Below are 26,667 nucleotides of genomic sequence, written 5' to 3'. Positions count from 1 at the left end.
ACAAAGGTCACAGAGGAGGTGGAATCGGCCTGGGATTCAGAGTGCGCCCTTAGCCTTCATTCTATCCAGAGACGGGGTATCCGAGAGGTGAGGGTATGCACACATGCGTATATGCTGGTACAGTTCAGTAAGGTCAGCCCTCATCTTCCACTCTGTGGGACCATGGGGTGACACTCAGATCCTTGGGCTCAGTGTGAAGTGCATTTACCTGCGGAGGGATCTTGCTGACTAAGACACTCCTTCATTTCTGTTCCTCAAACCCAAATACCATGTCTGTAAAGAGGGATCTCCTTGAGTTAAGAGACTTCCCTTTCCCAAGAAACAAAGATGGGAGTCTGGAGAGATCGCCTGGGTGGATAAGAGTACTCAGTCTTCCAGAAAACCCCAACTCAGTTCCTAGCACCCAAGGTGGGTGACTCACTTCTTGTAAATCCAGTTCCAGGAGACTTAGTGTCCTTTCCTGGACTCTGGGCAGCTGCACTCAGGTGAGTGCACACACACACACACACACACCAATATGTGTGCACATAGTTTAAAGTCTTCAAAAGGAAAAGGTCAGAACCTATGGCTCAAGGGTTAGGAGCACGTGTTGCTCTTCTAGAGAACCTAGGTTCAGTTCCCAGTACTTACAGATGGCTCAAAACCATAATTCCAGATCCAGGGGTTCCAACTCCCTCTTCTGACTTCACAGGCACTAGACCACCTGAGTATACATGCATAAAAGCAAATCATGCACATAAACAAAATCCAAAATGCAAAAAAATAAATCTAAGGTGAAGATGGCTGATACCATGTTAGCTCACATGCGTCTTTCTGTTGTGTTATATGCATAGGAGGGGAGAGGTGTGGACAATGCAGGTGAAACCCCACAGCAAAAAGACAACCCAAGAATTTGGGGGCAGCTGAAACTGCACCTTCTACCTAGTTTCCATTCAGGGGGTGACAGAATTTCCGGGAATGCGCCTGAGGGACTCCCCAGGGAAATGGGAAACTCATCAGGCACTGGCTCCTGAACTCGAGACATAGCCTTTCCCAGGAAGAACATTAGGCTGCTGCTGGACCAGGGCATTAATACAAGAGGAGCACACGACCTCTGCCGGGGAGCTGTTACAACAGGAGACCCAAAAGCCAGCGAGTCAGCCCTAGCCCTGCCTTCTGTTCTGGGTGCTGAGCTGCACAGACCACTGCCAAGGGATTGGCTGAAAAGCCTGGAGAGGGGCGTCTTCACCTCCGGGGCCAAGGGTATATAGGGGTTCAGGCAAGTGCAGAAGATGCTTTGGAGAAGTGCTCTCTGGAGCAGACTCCCCAAACAAACATGACCCAGGTAGTCAAGCTCGCCTCCAGAGTTTTCCATCGAGTCCACCTGCACCCGCAGTTGGATGCCTCCCTGGGCTCCAGAGGCAGTGACTCGGTTCTCCGGAGTTTGTCTGACATCCCTGGGCCCTCTACGCCTAGCTTCCTGGCTGAACTCTTCTGCAAAGGGGGGCTGTCCCGGCTACATGAACTGCAGGTAAGGCAGCAGCCCCTGCCCTTGGTAGGACTGAGTTGGGAGAGCTGCGTTTAGTGGCAGAAAGGACCATGGTGAAGAACACAGGAAGGAGGGTCAGTGAGGATGGGGACTTGTGGATTATGAAAAACTCACGCTGGGACTACAGAAGGTTTTACTGACACGGAGTCTATACCTAACTCCCCGCAAAGGGATGATGTACTCTCACTTTATTATAAACAGTAAACCCTGCAGATCCAGGACAGGAGTGCTGAAGGAGGGACAGCGCTGTGCTATCCTGCAGATGAGGCTTAAAGCTACGCGTTCCTTTTCTTTCACTAGAGGCTCATCTTGAGGTGCAGTTAGGAGAGCCTTAAAGGAACTGCTCCCCCTAGGCTAGATCCAGATAACTAAAGAGAAATGCTGAACCTCTGCTTTAGCAAAGCTCTGTTTTGTCATTCCCTCTCAAACTTTCATGGGATGGAAGGAAAAGTTTGCCACATCGGGGCGAACGCTAGCTTGGGACTGGAAAAGCTCTCCTCTCCCAAGCCTAGCCAACATCCCTGGCCTTGGCACGAGCCAAACTGAGAATCACTCGCCCCGTTATTGAAATGTGCCGGGCTCTCTCAGGTGCATGGCGCTGCGCGGTACGGTCCAATATGGTCCGGCAGCTTCGGGACACTTCGCACAGTTTACGTGGCCGACCCCGCACTTGTGGAGCAGCTCCTGCGACAAGAAAGTCATTGCCCAGAGCGCTGCAGTTTCTCTTCTTGGGCAGAGCACCGTCGCCGCCACCAGCGGGCTTGCGGATTGCTAACGGCGTGAGTCGACCCCTGAGCCCCAATCCCTCATTCCTGCCCCGACTCCCACAGCCAGGGTGAGCTTGGTTCACCTTGGTCGGCAGTTCCACCAATCTTCTGGCATTTCCCGATTCTCCAGTCTGTATTCCAGTCCGAACTCAGGTAGAGCTGATTCCTCACCCATCCCTGCACTTTTAGGGTCAGAATCCTACGAATCCATGAGATAGGCGAGGGCACCAGCATTTGGCTGGAAACGTAAGCATCTGTGATTCAGTTTACCACGGAACCCACTCCCATCCCTGGGCAGGAAGTGAGTAAAGAGGAGCGGGGATGGGAGAAGTGCGAGGTCAGGGTGATTTCTACACCCCGAGGGAGCAGGCACAATACTCCTGGTCACCCTAGCCTTCTCCACACACGCTCACATCACTAATACACCCTCCCCGCGCAGGGACGGTGAAGAATGGCAGAGGCTCCGAAGCCTCCTGGCCCCGCTACTCCTCCGGCCTCAAGCAGCCGCAGGCTATGCTGGAACTCTGGACAACGTGGTCCGTGACCTTGTGCGACGACTAAGGCGCCAGCGGGGACGTGGCTCTGGGCTACCCCACCTAGTTCTGGACGTGGCGGGAGAGTTTTACAAATTTGGCCTAGAAGGTGAGCCCTAAAGCAGAGTTAGGGACCCGTGTAGGTAGCTCTGGCCCCTAGACACCCGATGTCTGACTGCGCCCCCTCCTGGCCAGGTATAGGCGCGGTGCTGCTGGGATCGCGCCTGGGCTGCCTAGAGACTGAAGTCCCTCCGGACACAGAAACCTTCATTCATGCAGTGGGCTCGGTGTTTGTGTCTACACTCTTGACCATGGCAATGCCCAACTGGCTGCACCGCCTTATACCCGGACCCTGGGCCCGCCTCTGCCGAGACTGGGATCAGATGTTTGCTTTTGGTAAGGCCCGGGGGAGGGGACTGGATATCTATTGCTACACTGGAGCAGTGAGGCAGTGTGCCTTCCTTCTCAGCCCAGAAGCACGTGGAGCAGCGAGAAGCTGCCGTGAGGAACCAGGGAAAGCCTGAGGAGGATGTGCTGTCCGAGCATTATTTAACCCACTTCCTTTTCCGGGAAAAAGTGTCTGTCCAATCCATAGTGGGAAACGTGACAGAGCTACTACTGGCTGGAGTGGACACGGTGAGGTTCTCTCTATACTGAAATGCTATTTCCAGAGTGCAGTGTCCTCGTCCATCCCTGTCCCATCCCCCCGCCCCCCACCACCTCCCACACCCACCCCTGCTCCCCTGACCCCTGCGAGCACAAGGACCATTTTTCTGACTCAAGGATACAGGTTTAGCCTTAGTAATTATTTGGTCCCCGACCACCCCCTCCCTATGCTACCCCCTTCACCAGGGTCCCCGTGTCTAACAGCTCAGATGATCTCACCTGTTCCCTCAGGTATCCAACACGCTCTCCTGGACACTCTATGAGCTCTCCCGGCACCCAGATATCCAGTCTGCACTCCACTCTGAGATCACAGCTGCTGTGAACCCCGGCTCCTGTGCCCACCCCCAAGCCACTGCTCTGTCCCAGCTACCCCTGTTAAAGGCCGTGATCAAAGAAGTATTGAGGTGATGGGGAAAGAAAGCAGGAAGTAGATAAAACACTAGGGGGGAGCCGAGGAAACTGGCCGTGGGTGGAACAGGGGTGAGAGGAGAGACAACTGGCCCGATACTCCGCGTTTGGAAGTTGGAGACAAGGGGACTAGAGGCGCTGTGTTTCCCAGCCTCACCTTGTTTCATTTTCTGTTTCATGACCTAGATTGTACCCCGTGGTACCTGGGAATTCCCGTGTCCCAGACAGAGACATCCGTGTAGGAAACTATGTTATTCCCCAAGATGTGAGTAAATCCTTCTGCTAAGCCATTCCTTACGAGTCATTCTCAAACACTCCCCGGAGTCTTTCCAGCTCCCCTCCCCCAATAGAATGGGAGTAATAAAGTCCTTACCACCAACCAGGACCTACGTTTAAACTAGTCTGCAGATCCTTCATGTTCCCCATCCTGCATTCTTGGGCTCAGACTGACAACTCTGATCCCTCTGGGGGAGATGGGTACAGTGCTGGGATAGGGTCTTGCTATATAGCCCAGGTTGGCCTTGAACTCACTACCCTCCTGCTTCTGTTTTCTGATGGCTGGAACTGCAAGTGTGGACACAAAATTTGGCTACTGAACTAACAGTCTTGTCTTTACTTCCCACCAGACTCTGGTCTCCCTGTGTCACTATGCTACCTCAAGGGACCCCGCCCAGTTTCGAGAGCCCAACTCTTTTAATCCAGCTCGATGGCTGGGGGAGGGTCCAGCCCCCCACCCGTTTGCATCTCTTCCCTTTGGCTTTGGCAAACGAAGTTGCATTGGGAAACGCTTGGCAGAGCTCGAACTACAAATGGCTTTGGCCCAGGTAAGTGATGTAGAACTTACACCGTTTCCTGACCGGAAAGGCCCAATAAACATGGGTGATCTTGACCTCTGACAAACATAACAAAACATGTAAGCCTCAGCAGATAGACCCATTGACTTTCCCGTTATAAATCTGAAGCATCAGTGAAGATATCTGGACTGTCATTTTCCCTTCCACACTCCCCTGCCCTCATTGATCAAGAAGCCCCTTAGTGACTACAGATGCCATTCCAACAGTGGCTACTCCATTGTTCTTTACCAATTAAGGCCCCATTTTAGACCCACCCACAGTGACAACCTTCTTCTCCCCCTTGTCCCCGCTTTCCAGATCTTGACCCATTTTGAGGTACGGCCTGAGCCAGGTGCTCACCCAATCAAGCCCATGACCCGGACTGTCCTGGTACCCGAGAGGAGCATCAATCTACAGTTTGTAGACAGATAGTCCCGTGGAAGGCAGCCGTCATCATCTCTCTCCAGACAGGATGTTCTTTACTACACACAAGAGCCACACTCTCCCTCGAGGCCTGTCTGTCTGAGCAAACTTCAGGAAGCAGGTCCTGACCTATGTGTATTTGTCCTGACTCAGTGGGTATCACAGAACCACGATTCTTTCTCCTGCTCAATACCTCTCCTGATCATGTCTCAGGATCCAAGGCCCTCAGATTGTTAACACATCCTTAAAGCGCCAACTCAGGGGTTAACTAAAAGCCCTGGGCAGCCTGGAGAGGGATTCACTCTCTGATCCTTTGGTGTTTCCGGTGTTCCTTGATGAGCTGTCTAAGCGTTTATCACGGCACAAGCTAAGTGACTGTGCATCTGGTTTGCACCTGGTTGCATCTCTACCTGACCATCTGAGCTCTCCGAGACGAGTAATGACTGATCTACTGGGCTTTTAGCTCTTTTCCCTTCTGAGACAGAGTCTTGCTATATACTCCATGCTGTCCTTGAACTCACAACCCCCTCACCTCACCTTCCCAAGTGTTGGGTTACAGACACTAGCTACTGATTCCAGCTTTATCAGTCTTTCCATCAACTGTCAGGGTCTATCCCTGGCTATCTGACATCATACATTCTCAGATTGAATCTGGACCATGTGGCAGAAGAGATGACCGTTCACCAGGCTCTGCCCACCCTTTTCTCTCTTAATCTTTCCTCTAGGAAAGTAAATCTTCCCATGCCTACCTAATGGCATTTTTAAGCTCCCCTTGGCTGTTCTACTCTTCAGCCATTTGGCTCGTCGGCCACTCTAAAGTGGGTCCCCTCCTTATCATCCATCTTTTGGCCTTCCCTGCCCTGTCCTCCCCAGGCTGTCTTTTTATATTTAAAAAATTGTATTTATTACATGTTAAAATAAAATGTTTACTCCTTGGCTTTGGGTTTACTTTCCCTCCCACGCCTGGCAAGATCCTGAGCCCCATCACCCACCTCGGCTTCTCTCAGCTCTTGGGAGCAACTCCCATAACAATGGGAGGTCTGGATGATGATCCACTCGAAAGAGTGTTTTGTGACAAACCCAGACATGTTTCTATCTGTAGTGGGAACAGCCAAGTCTCGTCTGGCTTCCTAGCAGCGATATAAGGGGGGTGAACGGTGAGTGTAGGAGCTAAGTTGTAAAATGCATCTGGGTGCTTAGGGTTTTTTCAGAGACGGCCAGAGGCGGCTTGACTCTTGGTAAAAAGAAGAGCTTATAGAACCTGGACCACCAACACCGAAGGGCATCCTAGAATGTCCATTCCACCCTCCTTCAAAGAAAGATCCGGATTCCAGCAGGAGTCACCCAAGCAGGATGGAAGGAAGCAGAGTGTGAGAAGCCCTGGAGGCTGGCAGCACAAGCGAACCAAGCCAAGAGACCCTGTTTCCCTGAGTCAGCACCGCCCCCCTTCGGGGGCTGCACACAGTACTCCCCTTGTGAGGTACACAGATTAACTCATCCCCCATCCCAATGAATCTCTCGGCACTCTATACACCAGTGTCTGGATCCAGCTCACCCCCATGTTAGGACTTGCCTCCTTCTCCATCCCTCACGCTCCAGTTAGCTGGGGTATAGATTCCACTTCACACTCCCTCTACCCCATCCTAGACACGGCTCTCTAACCACAGAGACTCTGCCAGCCAGTGGACTTCCCATGGGGATCAAATCACACAAGACCCAGAGACGCAGGGCATGCTGGAAGCCTTGTGCCAAGACCAAGGACTCTGGACATTTCTTCCTCTTCCTCTTCTCGTCTCTTCTGTTTGCTCAATATCTGCCTCTACTGTCTTACCACCAAGTTCAACTTCAACATAAGATACCCGAGCTTTAGCAGAACTGAACTGGGAGGGTAAAGCTGAGCCTATGAGACCTCAAACTCAATAAAGGACCTGCCATCCTGTGCTGCCCAGTGGCTAGATAGAAATGCCACTTTGAAGAGGCAGCGGCACCTATGACCTCTTTCCTAGACAAGGGTCCGTGTCAGTTAGGAAAAGGAAAAAACAAGAGATTATATTGGTAGGTGTGCACAGCCTCATCCCAAGACCTCCACTGGTGTTGTAGGGGAGGGGAGATTGGGCCTTTGGCACCCAGAATGCACATGGGTATGTGTGTGTGTTCTTGAGTATGCCTAAGCTTCTAGGAAGAGCCCTCGCAAGGAACATCTAACCTTGGCCCAGAAGCCCCAGATGTGTCTTATCTACCTGAGTCCCTACTGCCAACACAGACTTAGTAGTTGCTGATTTTCTGTCCCTTATCTTATCTCTACCGACTCTTCTGTTAATAACAAATCAATAAAGTCAGCGCCCTCTGTCTCCAGGTAGTGGGGAGGGGGGGTGTGTTTCAGGGTAAAGTTTCCTGCCAGAAAACTGGAGGGCTCAGCCTCAGTTCCCTCTTCACTCTGCTCTTCTCAAGACCTTCGCATTTGGAATTAAGTCAGACACCCCCCAGCACGGCTCTGGTTCCGACACCCACAGGCCAATCTGCGGCCAGCACCATGGACAGCAGCCAAGACCCCTGCTGGAGAGGCATGGAGACCCCTGCTGGAGAGTCACGGAGCAAAGTTTGCGGTGCTCCAGGGTAGATGGGCTGTTAGAAGACACCCACTGTTTCCAAGCCTTTCCAAGAGGAAGCAGAACGGTACTGTCCATTAGAGGACCCATAGTAAGAAAGCCCTCTGGATCTGACTTTAGCAATGTATGAAGGAATTTTTTAATTGTTCGTGAATGGTTCACTTAAAAAAGACACCATCATTTCTATAACACTCGCCTCCAGGCTTCAGGAGGAAGGGGATCAAGCTTCAAGCTGACCCATATAATTCTTTTGGTGGTATGGGAATTAGCCCCAGGACCACATGCACACACCACTGACCCACACCCCCAGTCCTTAGACCCACATTTCCCAAATCCTTTCTGTAATATATAAGAGTTCTCTTCACCTTTATCTCACAGTAATACCACTAGCCGGGCACACCTGGATCAAACCTGTGACCCTGAGCTGCCGTAGAAATAGTCTCAACTGGGCTTAAAGTCGTAACACTGAGGGAAGAGGCTCCTTCCTTGTCACCCTAAAAGAGTCCATGTTCATCTCCCACAATTCCTCTGGGGGAACACAGGACCCAGAAGGAAAGGACTGTTCTCAGACAGGCTGAGTAGCTCAGCTGTCCCCCCCCCCCCCCACACACACACACACAGGTCTGGTGTTTGGAAGGTCAGGAGGGTTCTCACTCCTACAACGGCCACTGTCCCGCACAGATACAGTATCAACTTCCTCTTTTGTTTCTCTATTGTGTCTCTCAAAACACCAAAGTTGTGTGCCACTGCTGACAGAAACCACATTTCTGGACTTGCTATATCATCTACTGTTTAAAATAATAAGTGGCAACTAGTCCGGAACTCTGTATACGCCCCTGTCAATTTCCTTTGTCATAGAATTCAACCCATCTCCCGCTTATCCTCATCCCGAGTCTGTGAGGTAGACAGGAAGAAAAAAAGAGCTCAGGTATTATTTTTTTTTTCTAAATCACGTAACTCACAGGCGGCAAGCCCACCCCTCCTCAGCTACCTCTGAGCACTGACACCTAGCAGCACATGTGATTTATCCGCCGGCAAGCGGGAGTCCCTCTTCCAACTCCATACGCACTGTCGGGACTTGCAACCCATGCTGAGGAACCTCCCCACACCCTCTAGCCCTTCAGAAAAGCCCCAGATGAGAAAGGAGTCTCCACGTGCATATAAATGATTCTTTATGCCCTTCCCCCATGCAGTGGGGGGTGGGGCAGGGGGAAGTCCCCCGCCCTCATGCAGGGAACGGGAGGTCAATGTTTACTAGTCTTATTGCCAGATGCCCTGTGGCCATGGGGTGGGGAATGGGGGTCTACAGCCCCTTTTTGTTTCTGGCATTGGTCTCCCTTTACCAAGTCACCATGGTGGAGCCAGGGGACTGGAGGCCCTAAAGCTGAGGTAAAGATGGTTCTCTCCAGGAAGAAAAGTTGTTCTCCCCGCTTGCCTGCTGGCCATCCTCAAGATGAGTATGAGGCGGTGTCAGTGGGAACTGGAATGTCATCCGGGGGTCTCTACCCTGTGGGCAGTAGAGGCCAGGCAATGTCTCCAAGCTTGAGGCTGTCCACAGAGATCCTCAGTGGTGGGGTCACTGTGCCCCAATCACGTTGTCTAGGTTGTACCTCCAGCAGCCAGGAGAGCTCACCTCTGGCTGATGCACTGACTTAAGATCCCTGTTCCTGGAGTCCAGGTCAGACTGTGGTGACCCTCATGACAACCTCTCGACCAGATTGAGAGCTGGGACGAGCATCTGGTGGCCTTAGCTGTCCAAGGAGATGCAGGATTGTATAACCACAGCGCTGAGGTAAGAGCGTCCGCATGCGCTGGGCGGCTGGGGGCCGGCTGGGGGCCCCAGCAGGGGGGCTGGTCCGTGAGGTCCTGGGGCCTGGTTTCCCTGCTGCCCCTCCCCCTGTGTCTCCTCCCACATCCTTGGTCTTGTCATAGTTCAGGACCTTCCACTGCTGGTTCACGGCCTGCCAGCGCTTGAAGATGCGGTAAACAGAAGACCCTTCATGGACGATGAGGCCTAAGCGAAGGGAAGAGAAAACCAGGGTGAGCCGGCCAGCGGTGGTGCACGCCTTTAATCCCAGCACTGGGGAAGCAGAGGCCGGCGGATCTCTGAGTTCGAGGCCAGCCTGGTCTACACGGTGAGTTTCAGGACAGCCAGGGCTACAGGGTGAACTGCTGCCCACACATAGCATTAATCTCTGCAGACTGAGAAGGCAGATCTACAAAGACCAGGGCCCCAGGCTAGCCCTAACAGTTCTGCAACGGCCGGGCGGTGGTGGCGCACGCCTTTAATCCCAGCACTTGGGAGGCAGAGGCAGGTGAATTTCTGAGTTCGAGAGTTTGAGGCTAGCCTGGTCTACAGAGTGAGTTCCAGGACAGCCAGGGCTACATAGAGAAACCCTGTCTTGAAAAACCAAACCAAACCAAAACAAAACAGTTCTGCAATGGCGGAATTATGGCCATGAAGCTGCATGGATGGACAGGGAAGTTACATGACCACGCAAAGGAAGATGCTAAGCCGGCGCAGGAGAGAGAGGCGCGTCCTTACCTATGCATACAACATCCATGAAACCGTACATGCCATAGCAGATCTGGAAGAGCAGATCCTGGCGTTGCCACTTGGCCGAAGGGCTGAGTGAGGACCAGATGAGCCAGGAGATGCTGGCGACGAGGAACAGTGAGCCCAGGACAATAGCAGCAATCTGGACCTTCTCAATGACAGTCAGGGAGATGGCCTGCCACTGTGTGAGAGAAAGCGGTCAAATAAATCACTGGGTTACACAGCGGGGTGACGGCCAGCCCTAAAGAGAGGACCCCTTAAACTCTTCAGGCAGCATTCAGAAACTGTCTTCTCTGGGCTCTGATCTGGCCTAAGATGCAGTACTATATGGAAGATGCTAAGCAGAAGCGGGTACAGAGAGAGAGAGAGAGAAGTGTCCACTTGTCTAGCTCGTTCGAGAGAGGTGGGATCGGACAAGTGCTTTGAAAGCCAAACACGCGGACTGGAACCCCAATCTTAACTTACTAGCTGAGCAGTGTAGACAAGTATTTAATCTCTACATGTGTCTGTGCCCCCGTTACTAAAGACAGGCATGATAACGGCATCTAATAAGATCATTATGAAGAGTAAGAGTTAATATACAACAAATGACATACGGCAAACAGAGTGTATTTACGGTCATCATTAACAGTGTCTTCCCCCGACCCCTCGTTGTTCTAAGTGTCTAGAACAGGGCCAGAACGGCGTGTCTTGGACCGCCATACTGGTGGAGGGAGGTGGCTTTGGGGAAACACTTAAGATGAAATAGGTTCCCTGCAAGGTTTCGGTTCAGAGGGCTCCCTGCACGTCACCTGTAGTGGATTCTTGGTGCTGATCGCCAGGACCTGGTACTTGAAGTAGCAAAGCTCACAGCTCCAGGAACCCCTTTCACTGATCCAGCGGATTAGACAGGGTTGGTGTGTGCAACGCACTGAGCCATCACAGCGGCAAGGGCTCAGGAGCTCCCCCTGGAGGAAGAGAGGGGAGGGCCCCTGTCAGCAGTCATACCCCAGACCCCTTCTGCAGCACTCCTGGAGAGGAAACCTCTTCTTTTTTTTTCCCCCTTGGTTTTTCGAGACAGGGTCTCTCTGTGTAGCCCTGGCTGTCCTGGAACTCACTCTGTAGACCAGAGTGAACTAGCCTCAAACTCAGAAATCCGCCTGCCTGTGCCTCCCAAGTGCTGGGATTAAAGGCGTGCACCACCACTGCCCGCGAAACCTCTTCTTCAGGTTAGTCATACTACCATACTACGACACTTAAAAACTCGGGCTTTTCACCCAGAGCAGGGCAAAACGCTAAGGTTGCAGCACAAAAGTAAGAAGTCAGAGGTCAAGAAAAACTTCTCCAACCAAAGGGATCAAAGGTGAGACAGGAGGGAAGCCTGAATCTCCCCTTTTCCTAGAAATAAGAAAGACGATTAGGACACCCTAAAGAGCTGACCTCTCCCTAGGATCTGGAGGATGGGGAGAGGCCGAGCTATGCCTGCCTTCACCCACTCCACAGGACTTCCAGTATATAGATCCAGTGCCAACTGGGATAGATAACCAATCGTGGTGTCCACGCTAAGATGGGGAGACGCTTTGGGGGGCAGGAGTGGAATATGTTCCCCTTTAGTTCAACAGTCATTTCTCGCTGCACAGAGATGCACTATCCCGGGACAACTTTACCCATAAAATTAAACAAAGAAGGCTCTTTAGAATGAAGTGGATAAGTTGCAAAAACTGCCTCACCAGGGGAAATTCTGAGAAGGGCAGGGTCCTGCCTGGCCCCTCCTCTCAACGTGCGAACAAATGTACTCTCCTTTCTGCCCACTTCCGAAAGAATAGGCTCCCTCGGCCAATGGCGACCCTCAGGTGAGGGGAGCAGGTGCTAAGAGCTGATAACGGGTGACAGAGATGCTGAGCCCTCGGAGGAGAAAGCCCCACCCCGACTGGGAGCCCCTGACCCCCCCACCCACCTCGCCCCAATCTTGACACACTCCAGGAGTCTCCAGCCAGGCTAACCTCACCCCACTCCCACTCAGGTCCTGGGTCCCGCCCAGCTTCCCCTGGCCCCGCCCCCTGCCCCGGTCTCCACGGACACCCTAGGTGCGCGCCCCCACCCTCCCCGCCCAGCCAGGTGCCCGGGCCTGACCTGCTCCGGGCCTTGGAAGCAGATCCTGCACTGGGGGGTTCGGAGCCCACTGTCCAGGCTGCTGCTGAGCGACAGGGCGTCCAGCGCGCCTGGGGGCGGCGGCGGCGGCGCGGGCGGCGGCGGGGGTCCGGCCCGCGGTTCCTTGTCGCCGGCCAGGCCCCGGGCCCGCGGCTCGGACCCGTAGTACTCCTCCTCGTCGCCGTCACCGTCCCGGGCGGAGCAGCCGGCGAAGGGCGCCCAGCCGCAGCCGCCTCCCCCGCCCCCCCGGGGCTGCGGCTCGGCCCGGGGCCGCCCCCCGCCCGTCAGCACCAGCAGCTTCAGCTCGTTCAGGAACATGCGGAGCCGAGACTTGAGCATCGTCCGGGCGCCGGGGGGCGGGGGGCGGCGAGCGAGGGGGGCTCCCGAGCGGCGGGGGGAGGGGCGAGGAGCAGGCCGGGAAGGGGGCGCGCGCGGGAGCGCAGGACCGGGCCGGGGTCTCCGCGGCCTGCAAGCGCTGTTCACTGCCGCCGCCGCCGGGGCACCAGGGCTCGCGGGGCCGAGAGGGCCGTCAGCCCGCGGACGGCGGGGTGGGCAGGCATGGCCCGAGCAGGGGCAGGGGGCGGGGAGGGGGCTCAGGGTGCCGCGCCCCGCGGGTCGGGGTCCGGAGCCGGCCGGACGCCGGGGCTTATGCGCCCCGGTCCTCCTACGGCGGGGCCGCCCCCCATCGTCGTCCTCCCGGCCCCAGTCCCGCTCCGACTCCCGGATCCGGCTCGGCTCGGCCCGTGCGTTCGGCGGTAGCAAATGGCGGCTCCTTCCGGCGGCGGCGGCGGCGGAGACCCCCCCGGAGCGGCGGGCGGGCGGGGCGGGAGCCGGGGAGCCGGTGAGGGATGGAGGGAGGGGTGGGGCGGGGAGGGGGAGCGGAGGAGAAGGGGCCGCGGCTGCGCATCCCCGCCCTGCCCAGCACGAGCAGGTGTCCCCAGGGGCGGGGCGAGTGTGCGAGACACGGGAGGGGGGAGGTAGGGAGGGGAGTGGCCAAGGAAGGGGAGTGTGCACCGGGGTGGAAGAATAGGTGTGTGCGCGCGGGTGGGGGTGAGGATGGAAGGTGAGTGGTGGAAGGCTGCAGGTGTAACGGGGCACGGAGGTCTGTGCAGAATGGGCGTGTGCAAAGAAAGCTCTGCAGGGAGTCGGGCGTGCGGGAGGTGAGTGGGCCAGGGATGGACCCCAACACACAAAAGCTTGTAAAAGGGTGCTGGGTGCGGGACTGTGAGAGGCTGCTGTGCAGGAATGGAGTCAGCTTGTGTGAGAAACAAGAAGGTTGATTCTGTCGTGTGAAGGCGGCGAGTGAGCAGAAAGGATGCCAGAGGAATGGGCGTGTCTTTCATGATACCCTCCTGCCCTCGGCTCTACTACTCGGAAGTGAATACCACACAAACACGCTTAAATCTTTGTTTTCAATTGACCCCTAGAGCTACGACTGGGCCTGTCATTTGAGGGGGGGTTGTTGTTTTTCTTCTTTATATTTACACGCTCCCTCTCAGCCCCTTTGTGGAGCTGAAGGAAAGGGATTCCCGGGGAACCCACTGGGTCAAAGACACAGAGAAAAAAATTAATTAGTAAAAGAGTAATTAACAGAAAGGGGAGGGAATGAGCAAGTCGAGCCAGGGACGGATTGCCAAATTAAGACTCCTCAATGGAAAATGGCAGCGAAGACAGTAAGGTTTCGGCACAGCATCCAGTTGCTGTGGATGGACAGATGAATGAAGTGGGGGGGGGCAAGTCTGTGACTTAAGCAGACAAAGAAGATAGCTTCAGTAAGGACAGGGAGCTGCGGTGGGGTCCTATGGGCGGTAAAATGAAGCAGGGAATACCTGTGTCTGGAATTGAATAAGCTCACAGACAGCTTTTCAGAAAGCTTAAAAACCCAAACAGCCCTAGGAATGTAGCCAAAGAAACACCCACCTCTCCAGCCCCTTAGCCAATTTAGGCTCGGATCTTTTTCTTTCTGCTCTCGTTGGCAAGGCAGGAAGCATCCAGGCAGCAGGAGGAGAGCTGTCTGATGCACACCTTCCGTGTGGTACTTGACTTGTGATTTACATTAATTCTCAATTTACATTCGAATTCTCATATACATTCCCTTCCCACACCCCTCTCAGACAAGGTTTCAATGTGTAGTCCTGGCTAGCTCGGAACTCACTAGACTAGGCTGGCTTGAACTCACAGAAATCCACCTGCCTCTGCTTCTGCTTCCCAATCCCCTGGGATTAAAGGCATGTGCCACCATATACCCCACCACTGTGACATTTCTCAACCAGAAAAGTAAGAAGTTAAAATGGAATACAAAGCAAAACAGGTAACAAAATGGTTTCAGTCTGGGTATGGTGGCTCAGGTCTGGAATCCAAGCGTGTGGACATTGGAGAGGCTGAGGTCAGCCTGGGCTACCTGGGAAGACCCAGTCTCAAAAAAAAAGACAGAGGAAAAGAGAGAAAGAAAAGAAAAAAAAGAGTGTGTTGCATGCCTTTAACCTTAGTTCTTGGAAGATGGAGCAGGAGGATCAAGTATTTGAAGCTAGCCTAGCTACATGTCCATTTCAAGACCAACCTAGGCTATATGAGACCTTGTTTCATTAAAACAAAACAAAAATCCACAATAAAGTAGAACATAGCCGCCGGGCAGTGGTGGCACACAACTTTAATCCCAGCACTTGGGAGGCAGAGGCAGGTGGATTTCTGAGTTCGAGGCCAGCCTGGTCTACAGAGTGAGTTCCGGAACAGCCAGGGCTATATAGAGAAACCCTGTCTGGAAAAACAAACAAAAACAAACAAACAAAAAAACCCAAATAACCCACTAGATCAAAGAGCCAAAGTAGTTGCTGTCTATAAAACCAGCATTTAGAGGCTATGGCACAAAAATTGCTATTAATGTGACACCAGCCTCAGCTAAAGTGTCTCAATAATGATTTTAGTGTTTAGGTTCAGGAATATAGCTCAGTGACTGAACCCATGCTTACTGCATATGAAAACACGGACTGCAATCCCCTGCACCAAAAAATCAATTTAAAATAGCTCTAGATTTTAGGCAATTTTTCTTTTCTTTTTCTTTTCTTTTTTTTTTTGTTGGTTTTTGGTTTTTGGTTTTTCGAGACAGGGTTTCTCTGTATAGCCCTGGCTGTCCTGGAACTCACTCTGTACTGTAGACCAGGCTGGCCTCGAACTCAGAAATCCGCCTGCCTCTGCCTCCCAAGTGCTGGGATTAAAGGCGTGCGCCACCACTGCCCGGCCTGTCCATCTTTTAATCCTAGTTTCCTCCTCAGATCCCCTGTTCTATAAGACCACCATTGCCTATATTAGCTATCTTTATCGTCACTTCAAAGGGCGAGTGACTGAGACACCAAAACAATAACATCGCATACCAACTTGGAAGGAAGCACTTAGTAAAATTTTGTTGAATGAATGAGTAAAAGAAAGACACAAATACGAATGTTTCCCCCATGGCGGTGGAGTGGAAATGTTACAGCACCATCGCTGGCACCAGAATCTCCCACTAGCGCCTCGACCTCCCGCCCACATAGAGACGCGTAGTGAGACTGAAGATGCGCTCAGGCTCGGCCTTGAGCCGAGAGTTGAGAGCTGGTTGGCCCGGTTGCCATGGCACCGCCTTGTGCTCCACCCTCTCTCGCCCCCACACACCCCCTCGGCAGTGGGGGGGGGGAGGGAAAACGGCAGCCAGTCACGTGCCACACAGCGTAACCACACCTCTGCTTCTCAGCAGCAAATTCGAGGGGTCACGTGGGATAGCAACAGGTCACGTGGCCAGGCAAATCCCGCCCCTTTCCCCCACCACACCCCTCCTATCAAAGCCTCCCCGTCGCCCACTGCGCATGGGTGGGGATCACGTGTCCAGAACGTCCGGCGCCCGCCCCGCCCCCCCGGGTTTCCGCGCGCCTCTCTGGCAGCTGGTCACATGGTGAGGGTGGGGGTGAGGGGGCCTCTCTAGCTCTCGGCCCGTGTCTATGGTCTGGCCCAAAGCGTCCAGCTGCCCGGGACCGATCCCCGGTGTATGGCGCCGCAGGAACCGGCTCCCGGGCCCAGATAAAGGGCCACCTCCCCAGCTCTTGGCCGAGCGTAAGGTGAGTGCAGCCCCTTCCAGGAACGGGGTGGGGGGGCCTGTCCCGGCCACCACCAGCACCCTCCAGCTCCCCACGCGTGCGCGTCGCTGGCTGATTATGGAAGGTGGCCCAATGGCGGGAAGTGGGGCCTTTGTGGTCGCCGGCGAGGGTGTGATTTCAGAGAGTGAAGTGCAGAATCCTCGATGCAAACCCTGTGCACTGTGTGATCTTCTTTGTGTCCAGTCGCGATGTCCTCCGAAAGAAAAGAAAGCATTCTTTTTCTTCCTCCGGGACAAAACGTGGCCGGAGGAGGGTTTGATGGCAGTCTTTGTGTTAGCTAAGGCGCGGGCCCTGAAAGTGTGGAGGGGTGGGATGCTGGTGGTGCTGTTGGTGAGATCTTGTGCAGGAGTTCCTTTGTTACTGCCGGGTCATCCCCTCCTAACTCTGAGAGAGAGTTTGGTGTTAGACGCTTCTGTGATTGTAGATCCCCTGCTCCGAGAATGGCTACCACTCGATATGAACCCGTGGCTGAAATTGGTGTCGGTGCCTATGGGACGGTGTACAAAGCCCGAGATCCCCACAGTGGCCACTTTGTGGCCCTCAAGAGTGTGAGAGTTCCTAATGGAGGAGCAGCTGGAGGGGGCCTTCCCGTCAGCACAGTTCGTGAGGTGGCCTTGTTAAGGAGGCTGGAGGCCTTTGAACATCCCAATGTTGTACGGTGAGAAGGTTGGATTGGGAGTGGGGCGGAGAGGACAGTAGGACCCGTAAGTCAGGAGCGGGACCCTAGAATGCCAGAAGCCAAGTTCAAACAAAGGGGCTGATCAGCTGGTGAACATTTGTTCTTCTCAGGCTGATGGATGTCTGTGCTACTTCCCGAACTGATCGGGATATCAAGGTCACCCTAGTGTTTGAGCATATAGACCAGGACCTAAGGACATACCTGGACAAAGCACCTCCACCAGGCTTGCCAGTGGAGACCATTAAGGTGAGTGGGGATGGGTGGAGGTGGATTGATACTTGCAGTAGAACTTTACTGGGATTTTGAACCTGCTACATAGTTGCCAGTGTTCTGTGCTTTCTTCTTCAAATCCAGGATCTGATGCGCCAGTTTCTAAGCGGTCTCGATTTTCTTCACGCAAACTGCATTGTTCACCGGGACCTGAAGCCAGAGAACATTCTAGTGACAAGTAACGGGACGGTCAAGCTGGCTGACTTTGGCCTAGCCAGAATCTACAGCTATCAGATGGCCCTCACGCCTGTGGTCAGTAAAAGATGGTAGCCAGACTAGGTTGTGATTGGGGGTAGCACTTGGTGGTTTCCCCTAGCAGCTGAAGAGTCCTGTGCGTGAAGTTTTCAGAGCCAGGCAGTTGTGGTTTGTGAGGATGGCGCTCACTCAGTTCTGCTCTCCTCTTTAGGTTGTTACGCTCTGGTACCGAGCTCCTGAAGTTCTTCTGCAGTCTACATATGCGACCCCTGTGGACATGTGGAGTGTTGGCTGTATCTTCGCAGAGATGTTTCGTCGGAAGTATGGGACTAGAAACATATTGTTTGTTTGTTTTTAATGGGACAGGGTTTTCTGTGTAGCCGTGGCTGTCCTGAAATTCGCCCTGTAGACCACCCTGGCCTTAAACTTAGAGATATACTTGCCTCTGCCTCCAGAGCTCTGGGACTAAAGGTGTGTGCCACTACCGCCTGGGTGGGACTTGAAACTCCTAAGCCACCTTCAGTTCCACAAAATCTTTTGGTGCTATCTTACGGTGGTAGAGGTTGAAATCAGAACTCATACACACTCAGCAAATGCTTCTGTGCCGCTCAACTTCCCACTCCATCCACTCCCAAGTCTTTCATAGATGTATCTGTTCTTGACCATTCATTCTTCTTGTGCATATATGGTGCGGGACACCCAACCTACTCAGTTCATACTGACCACCTTGCCTAGAACCAAGACACTATGTAGGCAAATCTGAAATGTCCTGGATCTAGGAACTTCCCATCCCTAATCTCTGTCCTCTCTAGTTTGATCCACTTAACAGTTACTCCCCTGTCTTTGAAATAATACAGACCATTGAGTATCTTTTTGCTTTAGGCCTCTCTTCTGTGGAAACTCTGAAGCTGACCAGTTGGGGAAAATCTTTGAGTAAGTATTCTATAAGGAAGAGGAAAGAAACTTCATCTCAGTCTGTTTTTGGTACCCTGGAGACAAGAGCTGGGGAGAGGCCCCCCGTGACCAGTTGTCCTGTCCCCACAGTCTCATTGGATTGCCTCCAGAAGACGACTGGCCTCGAGAGGTCTCTCTACCTCGAGGAGCGTTTTCCCCCAGAGGGCCTCGGCCGGTGCAGTCAGTGGTGCCAGAGATGGAGGAGGCTGGAGCGCAGCTGCTGCTGGTACTAGGCCTGAGTGGGGATTGGGTTAAGATAAACAGGGTTGCCCGGGGAGCTGGCTCCATGAGTAGAGCTCCTTTGCATGGGTATGAGGACCTGAGTTCAAATCCCCCAGAACCCATGTAGAAATTGGGTGCTTCTGTAGTGCCCCTCTTGTGGTGAGATGGACAGATCCCTTGGAAATGCAGCACTGACAGACTCTAATGAGATGGAAGGCAAGGGCTGGCAGCCCAGACTGCTGACCTCCACGTGTATACACTGATGTGTTCGTGCCCACATTTTCACACATGAGCATGTGCACACAAAGATGAAACAAAACAGTTAGGGGCCCGGACCATCCTGGAGCTAAGATCTGGTTATGGACCGACTAGTTTTCACCGTTGTGAATGGCCAGCCAGAGGAGGGTAAAGGAAACCTGCTCTTCCAGCCATGTTGGGTGGGCATCGGCTCGTCCTCTGTTTTCTGACCTTTCCCTCTCCCTTCAGGAAATGCTGACCTTTAACCCACATAAACGAATCTCTGCCTTCCGAGCCCTGCAGCACTCCTACCTGCACAAGGAGGAAAGTGACCCGGAGTGAGAAGAGGGACTGTCCTTCGAAGTTTCCGTGGAGAGAACCTCGCTCAAGCAGCAGCCTCTGCCTTCCCCTGAGGCTGTGGAGAGTCCTCCAGTTTTTTACAGAGAATATTTTAAGCCTTAAATGACAATTCCCCACCTCTCCTGATGAGGTTTACCCCCCCTACCCTCCCATTCCTCTACACTAAAGGGCAGGCGTATCTGTCTTCTTCCCTCCAATTTATATTGGGATCTTTTTTATACAGGAAAACAAAACAAGACAAAGAAGTATGGTCTTTATTTTTCTTTAATGTTTTTCTGATTGGCTTTGCCACTGGGAGGTTTGACAAAAACCACATGAAAGCAAGTTCCCCGCATGGACCAGAGGATCTTTCAAATCCCTTTGAATATTCGGTCAAAATGGCTTCAGTTTAAGTTCACTGGTCCTGCTTGGACAGAGACCGTAGGTGGGGCTGGGATGACAGCTGACTGGTAGAAATACTTGCCCAGCACTGTGAGGCCCTGGGTTTTCCCTTAGTGTTCTGATTTTGTCCTTGAAGCCAAGGGTCTTGAAGGGAGGGAAAACAGTTACCCTTGTAGGCAGACGCATGGAATCTCATTCCCATCAAAACACAAACAACTCTAGCCATCACTTGATCAGTTCTTGGGAGTGAGGTAAAATACTTCTCTAAAACAGAACACTGTATGTAGTGGCCACCCTAGGTTTTTGAGAATTGGGGGTGTTTAAAAAGCTGGGAGACAGCAAGGCCAAGTCAGAAGGATCCAGAGGTTGGCTGAGTGTGGTGACGCCTGTAATGGCGGCAGGAGGCTGAGGCAGGAGGATCTGGAGTTCAGGGTCCTCCTTAGCTACAGAGCAAGCTGGAAACCAGCCTATGTTGCAAAGACCCTATCCAGGAGATCAAAAGTCTCATAGAAAGGCACTGGGGTTGGCTCGAGGGTCTTTTTGATTCCGGAATCTCATTGCTAGCCAAACACCAAGGATCTACAGGAAGAGGAGAGAAGGCAGGTTATTTTTGGATCATGGGGATGAAGGCTTACAGGTGTGTGCATGAGGGAGTGGGAGTCATTACCTCTGTGAAACTAAAGAAGAGCCCAACACCTCCCAGGATCTTGAGGGCTTTGTCCGAATGTTTAAGGAACATCTCCCCACACATCTGGCACATAGAGCTCCTAGTTTTGCACATCTGGGAACAAAAGTATATACAAAGAATGCAAAGCTGTTCACCTGCCCCATCCAAACAGCCATCGTGAATGTCCCAGAAATGATTAATCAGCTTACTGCACTGCAGGAAGTGTCATCTTGTAGGTGCAGGGTTGTAAGGTTGAACAAGCCACAGCAGTCAAAACTTCTCTCCAATTCATGTCGGGTACTGTTGCTCAAGACCCACCATGAAGTACTGATGACATCCGCCTAGAGTGCACATACAGAGGAACACTGGTCTCCCTGCATCCCACTCAGTTTCAGGAGCTTCCTATTCCCTGCTCTGGCTAGGGCAATCCCACAGAAACTGCAGCACAGTTATCGGTAATGTTAAGTGTCTCTCTCAGGTTCTCTCTGCGTCTTGGGGAATTAACCATACATGTCAGGGAGCACACATCTGGAAGCAGTAGGTTTGAGCAGGACAGGATGAAGGGGTCACATTAAGAGGTGTAGAGATGGGGCAAGCAGGCAAGAACGTGAAAGGGCTTACAATTACCTGTTTGTTTCTGTTAATAGCCAGACATGAGCAAGAGATTCCAAACTGGAAGATGAAGACCAAACCCAGGATGATCATATACTGAGAAGAAGTTATGGCAAAAAGATCTGGTTTCCATTAAAAACACCTCATTCAGGGAGGCAGGCAGCAAACCTGTGTGGGGGCCAGCCTAGCGTGAGTTCCGAGCTAGGACTATATAGTATGATCCCGGTTTTTGTCTTTAAAATCTCGCCACTGTAATTCTAACTGCAGTGTCATGCAAGGGGGCAGAGTTCAAGGCCCTTCTCTGTTCCCAAAACTGCACTTTTATCAAGTTTGGGGAAAACCATTAACTTCTGTGAGTTACAGAGTTAAGAACAAAGAGTCATGTCTGAGGTCCCCTGCCCAGGAAAAGCCTTTTCAGGCTCCAGTCGCTTAGGTCAGGATACAAAGAAGAGCAGCACTTGATGGTGGTTCACGGCACCCACCAGTCCCGCCACCGCGATGAGGAGAAGGAAGACTCCCACAGCAATGACTCCGCCAATGATGTGAATGCTAGACACCACACCGAGGCCCTTGCCCCAGGCAGCCACGCCAATGAGCAATAAGCCCACAAGCTGCAAGAAACAGAACGAATATACTTTATTCAGCCTGACGTGGTGGCGCATACCTGGAACTGCAGCACAGCAAAGTTCCAGGCTAGTCTGTGCTAGCTCGCTACACAGTAAGACCCTGTCATCCGCCAAAGAATACTAGCATGCAGCACAGCCCAAGGCTATTATCAGGGGACGTGGACTTAACAAGGTAAACGCTTGAAGTGTGCAGTCAGTACTACTCATCTCTAGGCGCGCTTCCCAAGTAACTGGGAGTAGCTGAGAGAGTAGGGCAAGGTACTCGAGAAACAAATGGAACCCTTGGCGTTGTCCAGCATCTCTATTTTGGGAAGAAATTGGAGCAGAAGTGAAGACTGGAACTATAGGCCCGCGATCTTTAATCCATCCCTGCCCACCACCAAACAAGTCCCCTCATCACCGGAAGTCTCTCCTCTTCCACGGAAGTACTCAGGAATTCCCTCTTCGCCGGAAGTTTCTGGGAAGCTTCCCAGAACCCCCTGTACACCCCTCTCCACGCCGGAAGTCCCCTAGAAACTCCCCCATTCTTTCCGCCCCGGAGATTACCCCATTTCCAAAACCTCACCATATAAACCACGTTGAGAGCGCACAGCGCATTCTTGGAACAGGCAAATCCGCCGCAAACCATCTCCCCAGATCTGGGGACCCAAATGGTCCCAAGACTTCTGGGGAGGGTATTGAGGACCGTCTTGTAGGACTCCAACAGCGTCTATCGCTTTAAATCCAAGCAGCCAAACCAATTCTCTGCGCCTGCACCGTCCCACCCCTGCCTCTGGATTGGTGAAACTCATGGCTAATCCAGGACATCCAGGACTTCAATGCCTATCAATCTGCATTACGTCACCAGCCCGCCTCCCAGTCTTTCCCTTAGATTCTTCATTGGACGAAACTTAAAAAAAAGAAGAAAGAAAGAAAAGAAACTGAGGCCAGTGTTTCTAGAGAGTATTTTAGGGACCAGAGGCTAACTAAAAAATCTTGGATTCCTGAGTACGGAGTTTGGAGGAACCCGAGAAGATACTCAGGGAACTCATGTGGACAGAAAAAACGGGGCTCGTAGAGGTGGGAGGAAGGGGCTCTGAACCTCTAAAGATAACCTTTCCCTGCCGATTTCCCGATGATCTCACGATGACGCCATCGTTTCGTTGTTAGCGCATCATACTCTAGAACAGCAAGAGGAGCCAAATGAACTGTGTAGCCCAGCTGGGAAGAATGCAAGTCAGGCATAGCAACAGCAGGCAAATCCTCATGCATCTGTCAAATGTATTTCACTCGTACTCATCTTCTGTCCCGTATTCCGTTCTCTGCAGTGTGATCACGCCAGAAATTCAAGTGGAAACAGTGACTTGAGGCCGGTGCATTCCCGTTCGTGACAAAACCACAGGCCCAGACGCTGGTGTGCTCTTCATCTTTAGAGCACCAGCTGCCTGATCCAGGGCTGGCACATGACACAACGTGGGGGCGAATCTGGAATATGAATAAATAAGAACCTCCATACTGTCTCCTTTTAAATTTTTATTTATTTTTATCTTATGTGCATTGGCGATTTTGCCCGAATGTGCCTCTGTGTGAGGGTGTCCTACCCCAGGAACTGAGTTACAAACAGTTGTAAGCTGCCATGTGGGTGCTGGGAATTGAACCCAAGTCCTCTGGAAGAACAGCCAGTGAGTGCTCTTGACCGTTGAGCCATCTCTCCAGCCCCAAGCCTCCATACTTTCACTCCAGAGGGGGAATAGTGGGGTGGCTGATCATTAACGTTATTGTGCAAGCCTTTGGACATAGTGCCCTTCCACGGAGTGACAAACAACACAACCTTTCTCTTTCTCCTGGGCAAAGAAGCAGCCTTGGTGGGAATGAAACCAGAGAATGTTCCCGTCAACTCCACACAGTGATGTGAGTCCATGTGTGCTCACATCCGGTGACTCCCGACAGTCTGTGCTGGAGTCAAACTGCACAGGTTTTAACTTTGTGACTCACCATCTGTACGGGCCAGGTACTTAAACCCCCTGTATCTCCTTCTTCATCTGTAAAAGGGGAATAGACTGCCATTCATCCACCCCTAGCAATACTTCTCTAACAACTTCTGGATTGTCATGAGGACTAAATGAGTTAGAATATACAAGAGGCTTGTTTGAATCGGTGCCCAGCACCTAGCAACGCTCAGTTATTACTGTTTAGTCTATTTTTATGGAGTTCAGTAAGTAATCCAAACATCACCCCTTTATCGTCAAATAAAAAAATGTTCAAAGTTATCCTTCATATATCACCCTCAAGAAGATATTCTTAAGGGTCTAGAGTCAGCTCCAAGATGAAGGACACTTGAGTTCAGTTTCCAGCACCTAAATGGTGACTCATAACCAACCCTCCATAGCTCCAGTTCCAAGGGACCTGATACCTTCCTCTTACCTGTGCAGGCCCCAGGCACACACATGACACATGACACAATACATATGTGTAGGCGAAACACTCACATAAAATAAAATACATTTTTTAAAAGATTTATTTATTTTATGTTTATGAGTGCTCTATCTGCATGTACACCTGCATGCCAGAAGAGGGCATCAGACCCCAGTATAGGTAGATGGTTGTGAGCTATCATGTGGTTTCTGGGAGTTGAACTCAGTATCTCTGGAAGAGCAGCCAGTGCTTTTAACCACTGAGCCATTTCTCCAGCCCAAAACAAAATAAATTTTAAATAAACTAAATATTGGCCAAGCAGCGGTGCCACAAGCCTTCAGTCCCATTACTCTAGATGCAGAGGCAGTGTGATTTTGAGGCCAGCTTGGTCTACAGAGTGAGTTCCAGGACAGCCAGAGCTGTCTCAAAAAACTAAAAAAAACAAAAAACAAAAAAACTAAAAAAAAAATAACCCACAAACAAACAAACAAAAAATAAAAATAAAATAAATACTTCTAAAATTGTTTTGTTTTGGTTTTTTGTCTTTTTTTGTTGTTGTTGTTGTTGTTTTTTTGTTTTTGGTTTTTCGAGACAGGGTTTCTCTGAATAGCCCTGGCTGTCCTGAAATAATTCACTCTGTAGACCAGACTGGCCTTGAACTCAGAAATCCGCCTGCCTCTGCCTCCCAAGTGCTGGGATTAAAGGCGTGCGCCACCACTGCCCGGCTAAAATAGTTTTCTAAAGAAGATATACATAAGAAAATAATTTGGTATCTCCAGACAGATTCGGTTGAAACAAAATACTTAGGAGATAGCTCAGTGGCTAAAGTACCTGTTGTCCAGCTTGAGGACCAGAGGTCAGATCCCAGAGTGTACAGAAGAGCCAAGTAGATGTGACTGCTGCCTGTAACTCTAGCACTGAGGGTGGAGACAGGGGGTCTTCACTGCAAGTTGGCTAGTTTAACCTGTGAGCAAGCTCTGGGGTTGCTGAGAAACTCTGCCTCGATAAATAATTTGGAGAGCAATCGAGGAAGACAAGCAACGTCACCTTTGGACTAACCCACACAAAGGCAGACATGTACACACCCACCCATGTACACATCCACCCATGCGCACATCCTGTGAACGGTAGTTTTAACTGTCTTGACACAGTTTAGAATCATTTGGGAAGAGGGTCTTAGTGAAGGATTTTGTCTACAGTGGGTTGGGTTGTGGGCCCGTCTTAATGAATTGATATGGGAAGCACCAGTCCACTGTGGGTGGCCCCACTCCCTAGGCAGGAAGTCACGAACTGTGTAAGAGCATATATGCATATATACATTCAGTTCTCTCTGCTCTTGATTATGGATGCAATGTGACCTAATGTTTGAAGTTCCTGACTTGACTATAACTGATAATTGTAAGCTGAAGCAACCCCTTCTTGACTAAGTTGCTTTTTTGACAGAGTATTGTATCACAGTAAGAGAAATGAAACCAGAACACATAGGAACATACACACCTATGAACACCATACACACATACAGATGCCAAAAATAATACTAATTGGGCCAAACTACCTATTACCCATGACCCCAAACTTGCTTTATCTCTGTTTTCTCCTTCAATTACTCATTCTTCTTCTACTTCAGGTCACAAATCGAGGGCAGAACAGTGGTACGTACCTCACTTGTGTGTGTTTCAAATTACAATATCTTTGTTCACCTGTGATTGGCCTTTCTGCAAAATGGTTTCCACTTCTTCATAACAGTGGTAAATTATCCCATCCTTTGGGCTTGTTGTGAATATATATGAAAGTACATTGTAAATGATTAAATGTTACACACATGCTAATTACTGTGTTAGAAACTGAACTTGGAGCACATAGTTGTGTTGGGTTATAGGTTATTTTCTCCCCTATAATTCATTTACCCCATAACTACTCGGGTCTTTTAAACAGGAGATGGTTAGAGTGAGTAGCTGTATACTACAGGTATACAGCTATACTATAGTATACTATAGGTAGTATGCTACAATATACTATAGGTAGTATGCTACAGTATACTATAGGTAGTATGCTACAGTATACTATAGGTAGTATAGTGACTAAGCGAAGCCTTTAGAAATGTGTAGAGAGACATAACTGGAGCCCAAACTCTTGATGTTTAGAAGTGTGAGCCTTAGCGTTAATGGCTGAGCTATTTCCCCAGCACATGCAGGCCTCTGTGGTGACAGACCAAGTAAGTATATACAGATTTCTATGGTTTTTCTGAGCTAAATTTGCAAATCGCCAAGCGTATGGATCCTACCTGAAATTCTACTAGCCACATTCTCCCAGAATCCACGCCCATCTTAATTAGCTACCTCCCACTGGGGCTGTGGGATCACTCAATTAAGGTTGCTCCACTCACCTGACTGAGCGATGGTAACCGGGGCAGGCTGTCAGAGCTGAAGGCCCAACGCTAGAGGGGGCAGGAGGTGTAAGAGGTAGTACAGTGTGGGTTGTGGGTTTGA

The 26,667-nt window shown here is 51.5% G+C and overlaps 4 protein-coding genes across 4 annotated transcripts; 2 read left to right on the top strand and 2 right to left on the bottom strand.

Moving 5' to 3' along the window:
* The first annotated feature begins 1,288 nt into the window (after positions 1-1,288).
* LOC114608184 (25-hydroxyvitamin D-1 alpha hydroxylase, mitochondrial) lies at positions 1,289-6,064 on the top strand. Its single transcript, XM_028752142.1, has 9 exons — positions 1,289-1,510; positions 2,117-2,307; positions 2,735-2,937; positions 3,024-3,224; positions 3,298-3,464; positions 3,726-3,898; positions 4,089-4,167; positions 4,529-4,726; positions 5,054-6,064. Exons 1-9 carry the CDS (start codon positions 1,316-1,318, stop codon positions 5,165-5,167), a joined length of 1,521 nt encoding a protein of 506 aa, XP_028607975.1. The 5' UTR covers positions 1,289-1,315; the 3' UTR covers positions 5,168-6,064.
* A 2,858-nt stretch (positions 6,065-8,922) lies between these two features.
* March9 (membrane associated ring-CH-type finger 9) lies at positions 8,923-13,211 on the bottom strand. The gene is made up of 4 exons (XM_028752139.1): positions 12,437-13,211; positions 11,116-11,271; positions 10,313-10,505; positions 8,923-9,781 (listed from the first exon to the last, which is right to left on the bottom strand). The coding sequence occupies exons 1-4, from the start codon at positions 12,791-12,793 to the stop codon at positions 9,447-9,449; spliced, it is 1,041 nt and encodes a 346-aa protein (XP_028607972.1). The 5' UTR covers positions 12,794-13,211; the 3' UTR covers positions 8,923-9,446.
* A 3,111-nt stretch (positions 13,212-16,322) lies between these two features.
* Cdk4 (cyclin dependent kinase 4) lies at positions 16,323-19,755 on the top strand. Its single transcript, XM_028752145.1, has 8 exons — positions 16,323-16,542; positions 17,006-17,239; positions 17,371-17,506; positions 17,615-17,782; positions 17,937-18,046; positions 18,608-18,658; positions 18,770-18,905; positions 19,388-19,755. Exons 2-8 carry the CDS (start codon positions 17,022-17,024, stop codon positions 19,478-19,480), a joined length of 912 nt encoding a protein of 303 aa, XP_028607978.1. The 5' UTR covers positions 16,323-16,542; positions 17,006-17,021; the 3' UTR covers positions 19,481-19,755.
* On the bottom strand, positions 19,739-22,519 carry Tspan31 (tetraspanin 31). Its single transcript, XM_028752146.1, has 6 exons — positions 22,350-22,519; positions 21,602-21,769; positions 21,174-21,254; positions 20,756-20,887; positions 20,547-20,660; positions 19,739-20,458 (listed from the first exon to the last, which is right to left on the bottom strand). The coding sequence occupies exons 1-6, from the start codon at positions 22,410-22,412 to the stop codon at positions 20,384-20,386; spliced, it is 633 nt and encodes a 210-aa protein (XP_028607979.1). The 5' UTR covers positions 22,413-22,519; the 3' UTR covers positions 19,739-20,383.
* Positions 22,520-26,667: the final 4,148 nt, after the last annotated feature.

This window comes from Grammomys surdaster, unplaced genomic scaffold (assembly GCF_004785775.1).
Source record: "Grammomys surdaster isolate TR1022 unplaced genomic scaffold, NIH_TR_1.0 125877, whole genome shotgun sequence".
Classification (NCBI taxonomy): Eukaryota; Metazoa; Chordata; class Mammalia; order Rodentia; family Muridae; genus Grammomys; species Grammomys surdaster.
This window is presented reverse-complemented; position numbering and strand designations above follow the sequence as displayed.